Genomic DNA, 9,942 nt, shown 5'->3' on the forward strand with positions numbered 1-9,942 from the left:
CTGGGGATCGAGCCCACAACCTGGGCGTGTGCCCTGACCTCCTGGTTCATAGGTTGATGCTCAACCACTGAGCCATGCCAACCGGGCAATTAATTTCCAATTTTTCACAGATTAATACTTTTGTAAAATCTGAATGACTAGAAAAATGAAATTCCAACAAAAAATATAAGGCTATGGATCATGGCTTGAATGCCATAGCACTACCAACTGGCTGTAAAAGTTTCTAAAGGCTCACTCCCAAGTTCAGTGCCTATCTTGTCCAGGGTCAGGACAAACTGTTCACAGACCAGCACTTATTTGTGGACCCCAGTGTGAGGAGCATTGGCCTGATGCTCAAAAAGGACCTCTGGTTTCATTCCATCATCTGTGTGTTTTCTGGACATTTGTAGATTGTTTCCACCTTGAGGTGCAAAACAAGAAAAGAGAACGAGAAGCAAGCGGAGGAGAAGGGAAAAGCCGAGCAGACGAGCCCTGCAGGGAGCCTCTCCCCGTGGTTTCTCCCCCAAAGCCGCTCTCTCCCCTCTTCGCCCCTTCACCTCAGCTCCCACAAGACCCACAAAGCTGGACGCTCCTGCAGCGTCCCCTGCAGCATCCCCCTGGACCCTAGAGGGCTCTCCCGGCAGGTGAGGCGCTCCGTGGACCTGGAGCTGGAGAGGTGCCGGCAGCAAGCAGGCTTCCCGGTGATCAAGGAGAAGGAGGAGCCCTGGCTCTTCACCCCAGAAGCTGACCCTGCAGCCCGGGAGCTGCTGGAGCCCACTCAGGAGGAGTGGAGGCAGGTGGGTGTGGCCAGGAGCTGCTCCCAAGATTTGGCTGCCATCAGGAGGGACCAAGGATTTAAAAAAACATCAAATCTCATCTTTCCATGCAAATTCAGGGTATTTTTTTTTTTTTTTTTTGCCCGTCTTTCTCTATCCCTGGCGTTAGGACATCCCAGGAAGATATTAGTATTTGCCTAACGACTCATATATTTTAGAGTTTTATGAAGGATGGAAAGATGTAGGCTCTATTGCCTGAGTAAACTTGGTTTAGTGACCTAGCATCGCTGGGGTGAAAGGTAAGCCACCATTTCTTGGATGCTATTGTTTTATTTTTTGTTTGTTTTAATGTGTCAGAAAGATGGCTGCTGTAGCTCAAAGCCCCTAAGGGCTGTCAGTAGCTTCTGTCCTCCTCTGTTATCAGGCAACCAAAGGCTTTTCCATAATCTCTGGAACTGTGTCACATGGCTACCCCTAGCTGCAAGGGAGGCTGAGAAAGCAAATATTTAGCTTGGCACATTGCCACCCCAAACGCCCAATCAGGGTTTTGTTTGCAAGGAAGAAGAATGGATATTGAGGATGTATTCACAATGCTTGCCAAAATAGAGGCATACCTCGTTTTATTGCACCTCACTTTATTGTGCCTTACAGATGTTGCATTTTTTCCCCCAATTGAAAGCAAGACCTTCCATTAGCAAAAAGATTACAACTGGCTTCATTGCTGTTCCATCTGCTCTTCCTCCTTCTCTTCTTCTTCCTTTATTTGTAGAAATGACTCTGAATGAATATCTGTCTAGTTTTTAGGAAAGACACCATCTCTGTTTTCTCCAGGTTGTAGATATACTGTGGAGTGATCCCATGGCTCAGGAGGGCTGCAAGGCCAACACTGTTCGAGGAGGAGGCTGTTATTTCGGGCCGAATGTGACAAAACAGCTGCTACAGAAATACAACCTGCAATTCCTGATCCGCTCACACGAGTGCAAACCCGAAGGCTATGAATTCTGCCACAGCCGCAAGGTGGGTGGACCCTCTGCAGTATCACAAGAGCGGTCCCTATTGCTCCTCCCAGGTCTGGGTAAGCGAAGGCTTCTCACAACCAACTGTGCCTTGTATTTGTTACCCACTGGTAAACCATAACTGGGTCCCTCACCATAATTTATCCTTGGCTTTTAGAGCCTCTTTAAAATTCAGTTTTGTTTGAGGCTACCACTCACCAATACCCTGAGAGGAGAGTGAGGGGAAGTTTGCTCCCATTTCATGGATGCAAATATGGCCTGGGGTTTTCCCAGCCACATCTCTGTTCTTCAAGTCACATTGCTCGCTGTCACATGTCTCAAACAGCAGCACAGAGTAACAGGACTTCTGCACTGTGCCCCAGGCAGGGGTTCTGGATTGTTTGTCTTCTCCCGCCTAACCTTTGGGCATCTCTAAATCCTGCAGTGTTTGCCTAGGCCAGTGGTCAGCAAACTCATTAGTCAACAGAGCCAAATATCAACAGTACAAGATTGAAATTTCTTTTGAGAGCCAAATTTTTTAAACTTAAACTATATAGGTAGGTACATTGTTATTAACTTAATTAGGGTGCTCCTAAGCTGGCCTTTGCTAAAAACTCAAGGGGCCAAAGAGCTGCATGTGGCTCGTGAGCCGCAGTTTGCCGACCACTGGCCTAGGCTAATACCATTAGGGTGAGAGTATTCCCAGGAATACTAATTCTACAGGAGAACAACAGTTTTCCATGCAGAAAAAACAAGAGATTAAGTAATATGATAAATGTTTGGTTAAATACTTATATAAGTTTCTTTATTATAGGACTTCTAAGGACTTTTAATTTCCTATATTCATTGTAAATCTCCAAAAAAGATGCAGTGTTTAGCATTTTTCAATATATTGACAATGGAAACTTTTTTCACAGAATGTCTTGGGGGCTCTACACTGTGGGAAATTGCTTTGAGGCCTCACACCAGCTAGTTAGTAACTTATTTGTGTGCTGGTTATAAAGGCCATCTCAGTTCGTTGGGCCCAGCTGGCCTCTAAGTTGAATCAATGAAGTTTTTTCTATGACTCCTCCTAGTTTTACTTGGGACAACAATGTGAAGAAAGTATGTTGTGGATGTTCTATCAGAATTCAAGTTTTTATTACTTGGGTCACAACTCTTGCCCTACTAGCATTAATGACTTTAAATGAAGACCCATAGGTGAGGTCAAGGAGAAAGAGCAGCCCCTGAAATTGGGTTGGACCCTCTAGGATTGAGGGCAAAGAATTCTCCAGTGAACCTGAATGCCTGTCTCTCTTCTCTTGATTTAGGTGTTAACCATCTTTTCTGCTTCCAACTACTATGCAGTTGGCAGTAACAGAGGAGCCTATGTCAAACTGGGGCCAGCCTTGACCCCACACATCGTGCAGTATCAAGCTAACAAGACGACCCACATGCTGACCATGAGGCAAAGGCAAGACTTTCCAATGAGTGATTTCAGAAAAGCAGAATTATAGTGTTTATAGAATCTTTGAAGTGTCAAATGTTATTACATTTATCTAAATTCTAAGTGAGAATTCAGAATTTGGCTCTTTCAGAAGTAAGGCGGATCTATAATAGACATTATAGGCAGGCGCCTCTTCCTTCTCCACACACTCCAAAATCTCTCCCTCCTCATCATTAATGGAAGGAACAAGTTTGTTTCCTGCAAATTTGCTTTTATTGAATTTTTTTCTCAGTGGGCGTATCTTGGTAAAAACCCATGGTCCAGCCACCAAGTCTTTCCAGGGTCACTCTTCTGTTCTCTCTCAGCCTTAAAGAATTTGTGCTATCCCATTAACCCCAGCCAAAGGGCCTTTCACTATCTGGGGATTTGGCAGATGGATTTCAGTGTACACACCTGTTAACAATGGCCCTTTCCTCCTGGGAAGGAAATATATAATATTACTTAAATGGCTTCTGTTGAGATGATTCTGAGTTGTAATCTTAGTTAGAACATACCACATATTAAGTGTTATTATAAAGCATATATATATATATCACAATGAACTTATGAAATACATCATGTAATAATTTCTACTTTTATATATGAAATTATTAAGGAACAGAGGTTAAATCAGCTGGCCCACGGTCACACAGCTCATAAGCAGTGAAAGTTAGCCTTGACCCAGGTAGTCTTATTTAAGAACTCATACACTTCCTATGCAATACTGCCTCCCATCAAAAAAAAGGGCTCCAGAATATAAAGCTACTAACAGATACAGTTTTAGTGGCACTAAACAAGCTTTTAAAATTTTCAGATGAACTAAATTCGAAATCAAAACTAAGTTAGTATAAATCCGTTGGAAAGAACACATTAATATTTAGCATCTGCCTTGTGTGAGTGCTATAAAAATACATTATTTTAAATCATTCTTGAGTCCAAAACACTCAGAGTTATTAAACAGTCAAGTTATTTAAAAAATTAAGGCCAGCATTACTTTAAAAAGAAATATTATGTGAAAATTTAAATTCACCAAGCAATAATAGTTAAACCTACTGTGCAGCAGAATAATCTGTGGAGCTTTATTAAAAAAAAAAATCAGTCATCTGAACCTCATCCCAGTTCCACAAAATTAGAGTATCCAAGGGTGGGCCCCAGGCACCTGAATGTCATGATTTCATATGATTTCAGTGTTGTCACTACAAGAGGAGTCACTGTATGGAATCCTATAAATAATATGTTTAATAACATAGTGAAAGATCACTCAGCTCTCTGAAATATTCATTGATTGCATCAGAGCAAGTACAGCATCATCCAGAAGTCACTTGTCCAACAACTTCAACTATTTGGACCACAATGGAGAACTTAGAAGGAAGGGGGGAAGTGCTTCTGACCAGCCATAACTGATGTCTTGATGTATAAGAACTCAGTATCATGTGTTTTACTTAGAGAAACCCTCACTCAGAATTTACTTACTTTTGGTGTAAATCCACATCTCCCAATAATAGGTTAGCCAGCCTGGCGTCCACCTGTCAAAATTGATTCCTAGCTCCACCCCTTATTAGCTATGTGACCTTGGGCTTGTTACTTACTCTGTAATGGGCATAATAGTCTTACCCACCTCAGTGGGTATTGTAACTATGAGAAAACAAAATAAGTGTTATCTTGTTATTCATAAATCTTGCCTTGTGACTGTTTAATGTGATAATAAATTACAAGGAAAGCATGATTTTTGAAAACAGATATTATTTATTGAGTGCTTTTTAAATGCCAAGTTTTCTTCTAAGTGTAGTACATGAATTTACTCTTTTATTCTTTACAATAATCTTGTGAGGTAGGTAATATTTTTATCCCTATTTTGCAGATGGACAAACTGAGGTACAGCGAAGTTATATTTACCATACTATTCTATACTGGGCAGGACAGCAGCATTCCACAGAATACTTCAAATTTATCCTATTTGTGCACAGCAGGGAAAAGTGGGGCAGCGAGGGGAGGCGGGAATAAGAGATGGAGCTCTTCCCTCAAAAACTGAACCCTTGGGAAGTTGGAAGAGAGAGGCGAAATATAGTAAAAACCCATGACTATTTCTTATAGAGTAAAATGTTCCTTTTTTTTTTTTTTCTTCTGTCCCAGGATTAGCAGAGTAGAGGAGTCAGCTCTAAGAGCTCTGAGGGAGAAGTTATTTGCTCATTCCTCAGATCTTCTTGAGGAATTTAAGAAGCATGATAATGGTAAAACTGGTAAGTTAATCAAGTAAGATATTCATAAGGGAAGGAAGCTGATAAAAACAACAACAACAACAACAACTTGTTTCACAGTAGTTAGCAAATAAATATTTGCTGAATGAACAGATGGCCAAAAGACTTCTTTGACTACTTCCTCCATTTAATTCAAGTCAATGTCCAGTTATCTTTTCTAAATATTAAAATTCCATGCTCTTAACAGAATATGAACTTGGCTAAATATAGATGGAGATGGTGAAAAGAGTCAAGGGAAGGGTGACAAGGCCAGAACTAAGCAAAATCCAACAGGTGGGGCAGGTTACAGAAGTTTGCCCAAGATTAGCAAAATTTTAATGATTTGACTTCTTGTTATCGTCAAGTGTTTATTTACCTGTTCTTCATTCTATTATAAAAGCGAGCGATTTTGTCTTTTGGAATGTGTAATGGACATTTACTACATGTACTCATATTAAAAACAGCAGTAACTGTCATACAGTCATAACAGTATTTTTTCCTATACAAGTAAACAACCAGTGCTGTATTTGTATAATGGTTTTTGCTGTTATTTGTCTGAGTTTTGTGTGATTTCCAGTAGTATTGCCAAATATAGCAAATAAAAACAGGATGCCGAGTTAAATTTGAATTATGGACAGATAATAAAAATCTTTAAATATAAGTATGTCCCATGCAATATTTGGGATATACCTATACCTCGTGGTCTGTCTGAAATTTAAATCTAACTGAATATCCTGTATTTTATCTGGCAACTCTACTTTCATGACCATGACCAACAAAAATAGGGACAGTGCCTAATATTTCTATTACCTACAGATAGTAAGAAGAATGTCAGGTTAAAATGGTACCCACTGTTGGGCAGGAAACTGGACTTATAGGTGACAAGACAACAAGTTAGCTCTTTCCTGTAGGTCTAATCACCCTGAGTGACTGGGCAGCAGCTGTGGAGTCCGTGTTGCATCTAGGACTGCCGTGGCGGATGCTGAGGCCACAGCTGGTGAACAGCTCAACAGATAACATGCTGGAGTACAAGTCCTGGCTGGAGGACTTGGCCAAAGAACAACTGAGTCACGAGGTAATGATGAGAAAATGGTGGATGAGGGCATATTGTGGGACATGAAGCCCCTGATGGAGAACTTGGAATAAGACCAACCAAATATGGAGAAGCCAACAAGGGAGATGAATGGGAAAAGGGAACAACTATTTGTAGAGTTTCCATGTGTCAGACTTTATGGTAAGGGATTTACGTATGTTGCTTCAGTTTATCCTTAAAATCACACCAAGAGAGAGGTATTATCAGCCCCAGTGTACTCATGAGGACACTGATCACCGAGGTTGAGCTACCAACCTCTGATCATAGAGTTCCTAAGTTACAGAACTGAGACTCAAACCCAGGTCTGACTTCTTGGATTTCATTCTGCTTCCTCCATTAAAAAAGTATGTATTCAAGAAATACTTGTTGAATACGTAATGTATTTGAAGCTTTGGGCTAGGTGCTTTTTAAAAATAGCTCTATTGCAATGTAATTCACATCCTATACAATTCATCCATTTGAAATGCACAATTCAATGATTTTTAGTATACTCTCAGATATGCGCAGCGACCACCCTGTCAACTTTAGAACATATTTACCATGCGCTACAAACTCTTAAGCCTAAAGCATTTGGCAGGCTCAAGGGGGTTGAGGGTGAAAAGATGGTAAAACATCTTCAGGTTTTTTTAAGGGTGTCTTACTGTCAGGATTGATTGTGTGTTGATTATATATTAGGGAAAGCTAAACATAAGATATAGAAGGAAGGTGAGTTTTTTTTCTTACAGAACATACAGTCAAGTTTGCTGGAAACACTGTATCGCAACCGATCCAACCTGGAGACCATTTTTAGGATCATAGACAGTGATCATTCAGGTAAAGGCTCTCATTTTCCTGTCACTTCTGACACAGCAAATATTTTACCTCCCATCCTCTGGGCTTCTTCCTGAGTATATAGCTCTCTACTGAAGTACTTTGAAAGCCAAGGAAGTAATGGCAATGCTTATAAATGGCAGAAACCAGAGTTCTTGAATAATACCAGCCGTCTATATAGAAAAGGGCTTAGGCAGAGAAGAATCAAGACCAACTGAATGAGAACTTTTTAAAAAAATTTCTTTATTGATTAAGGTATCACATATTTGTCCTCATCCCCCATTCCCATCCCAAACCCCTCCCCACGCATGTCCCTACCCCCTGTTGTCCGTGACCACTGGTTAGGCTTATATGCATGCATACAAGTCCTTTGGTTGATCTCTCCCCCTTACCCCCACCCTCCCCTACCTTCCCTCTGAGGTTTGACAGTCTGATCGATGCTTCCCTGTCTCCGGGTCTGTTTTTGTTCATCAGTTTATGTTGTTCATTATTTCCCCTAGATGAGTGAGATCATGTGATACTAGAAATACACTTATAAGAACCAAAAATGAGACAAGCAATAATGGTTATGCTGAGAGGCAAATGAATCAGTCTGTAGTGAGTTTCTTTCTGGGCCAACAAGACGCTGACGATGCCTTGCCATACTAGCAGTCAGCAGCTGTGCGTCGCTGCAGGTTGCCCAGGACCAAACCAGAGAGGGTCGGACCTGCATTACCACCATTTGTCCACCATCCAGAACTGAAATATCATTGCTGACATGTACACATAAGGAACTGTTTGAGAACTTCTTATAGGAAGAATAATTATTAGTGGATGAGAGCAGGTGTTCTTGTAAGATTGTCAGAGGAAAATGAACCTTGAAAACTAGGCTGACTAACTGAAGTGACTTCCTCTCTCTGGTAAGGGTTCATCTCACTGGACGAGTTCAGGCAGACTTGGAAGCTGTTCAGCTCTCATATGAAGATTGACATCACAGATGACTGTATCTGTGACCTTGCCCGGAGCATTGACTTCAACAAGGACGGCCACATTGACATCAATGAGTTCCTGGAGGCCTTCCGCCTTGTGGAGCAGTCCTGCTCAGAGGGAAATGCCTCAGATTGCCCACAAGCCACCAACACGAATGACAGTGGCTCCTGGCCTGCCACTGAAGACAGCCTGGTCTCTGTTACCCAAGTTGCCTCATAAGCGATGCCAAGTGATATCACTGGAATAGCTTCCTTATTCTCCATACATTTGTGAAACTTTATGCTGAGAATTTGCCAACCAACATGCAATAGAATCACCTTTGTATTTGTGGGTGCAGGGTGGTGTGTGTGCGTATGTGTTGTCTTTTTAAATATATAGGTGACATAGCCTATATATTTAGAACTTTCACAAGGTGGGACCCAAGTATTAGTACTTTTTAAGTCTGACGTCTACCCCAGTTATGAATCACTGATAATTCAACTCCCTCATTGTTTCCATTTTCACCTTTTATTTATTACTAGAGGCCCGGCGCACAAAATTCGTGCACGGGTACGATCTCTAGGCCTGACCTGCAATCAGGGCCATCTTCCCCGGCTGCTGGCAACTGGCCCTTCCCCCTACCCCCCGCCACCCACCTCCAGTTCTCTGTTCGCTATTGGGTGATCGGAGCCTGCTGGCCAGGGGAAGGGACTGAGAGGTTGGCCAGCAGGCCCTGATCGGGTGATCATGGCCTGCAGGCTGGGGGCAGCTCCTGCGTTGAACATCTGCCCCCTGGTGGTCAGTGCACATCATAGCGACTGGTCATTCTGCTGTCCGGTCAATTTGCATATTACCCTTTTATTATATAGAATTGTAAAAATGTCATATTGGTAAAGGAAAGTTCTGAAAAATTATTTATGTAATCCCATGACCTAAACATATGGATTCTTTTTATTACTTTTTAAAATTATAACTATAGTATTATATAATTTAATGTTCTGCTTTTTTTATAAATCCACACCTAATTATAAATATTTTCCTATGTTACTACATAGTCCTTATGATTACTAGTTTAATGGCTGCATAATTTTCTTTCAAATGTATGCACTATAGTCTAGTTAGCCATCCCTCAATTGTCCAACATGTGTATTATTTCCAGTTTTTCTTTATTATAAACTAGAGGCCCGGTGCACGAAATTCGTGCACGGAGGGGGGTTGTCCCTCAGCCCAGCCTGTACCCTCGCCAATATGGGATCCCTCAAGGGATGTCCGACTGCCCGTTTAGGCCCGATCTCTCACAATCCAGGACTGCTGGCTCCCAACTGCTTGCCTGCCTGCCTTCCTGATTGCTCCTAACCACTTCTGCCTGCCAGCCTGATCACCCCCTAACCACTCTGCTGCCAGCCTGTTTGACCCCAACTTCCCTCCTCTGCCGGCCTGGTCACCCCTAACTGCCCTCTCCTGCAGGGTTGATCACCTCCAACTGCCCTCCCTTGCAGGCTTGGTCCCTCTCAACTGCCCTTCCTTGCAGGCCGGGTGCCTCCCAACTGCCCTCTCCTGCTGGCCATCTTGTGGTGGACATCTTGTGTCCACACGGGGGCAGGATCTTTGACCACATGGGGGCAGCGATATTGTGTGT

At 42.2% G+C, this 9,942-nt stretch overlaps 1 protein-coding gene across 1 annotated transcript in view; it reads left to right on the top strand.

Annotated features, from left to right (window-relative positions):
* PPEF2 (protein phosphatase with EF-hand domain 2) overlaps positions 1 to 8,890 on the top strand; it is a 28,932-nt gene extending 20,042 nt beyond the window's left edge. The window contains exons 11-17 of the mRNA XM_079772824.1: positions 390 to 776; positions 1,587 to 1,772; positions 3,061 to 3,203; positions 5,349 to 5,455; positions 6,364 to 6,527; positions 7,271 to 7,358; positions 8,260 to 8,890. Coding sequence (XP_079628950.1) covers positions 390 to 776; positions 1,587 to 1,772; positions 3,061 to 3,203; positions 5,349 to 5,455; positions 6,364 to 6,527; positions 7,271 to 7,358; positions 8,260 to 8,543 — 1,359 coding nt within the window. The 3' untranslated portion in view covers positions 8,544 to 8,890. The remainder of the gene's footprint in view (positions 1 to 389; positions 777 to 1,586; positions 1,773 to 3,060; positions 3,204 to 5,348; positions 5,456 to 6,363; positions 6,528 to 7,270; positions 7,359 to 8,259) is intronic.
* Positions 8,891 to 9,942: the final 1,052 nt, after the last annotated feature.

Source organism: Cnephaeus nilssonii, assembly GCF_951640355.1.
Source record: "Cnephaeus nilssonii genome assembly, chromosome: 1".
Lineage (NCBI taxonomy): Eukaryota > Metazoa > Chordata > Mammalia > Chiroptera > Vespertilionidae > Cnephaeus > Cnephaeus nilssonii.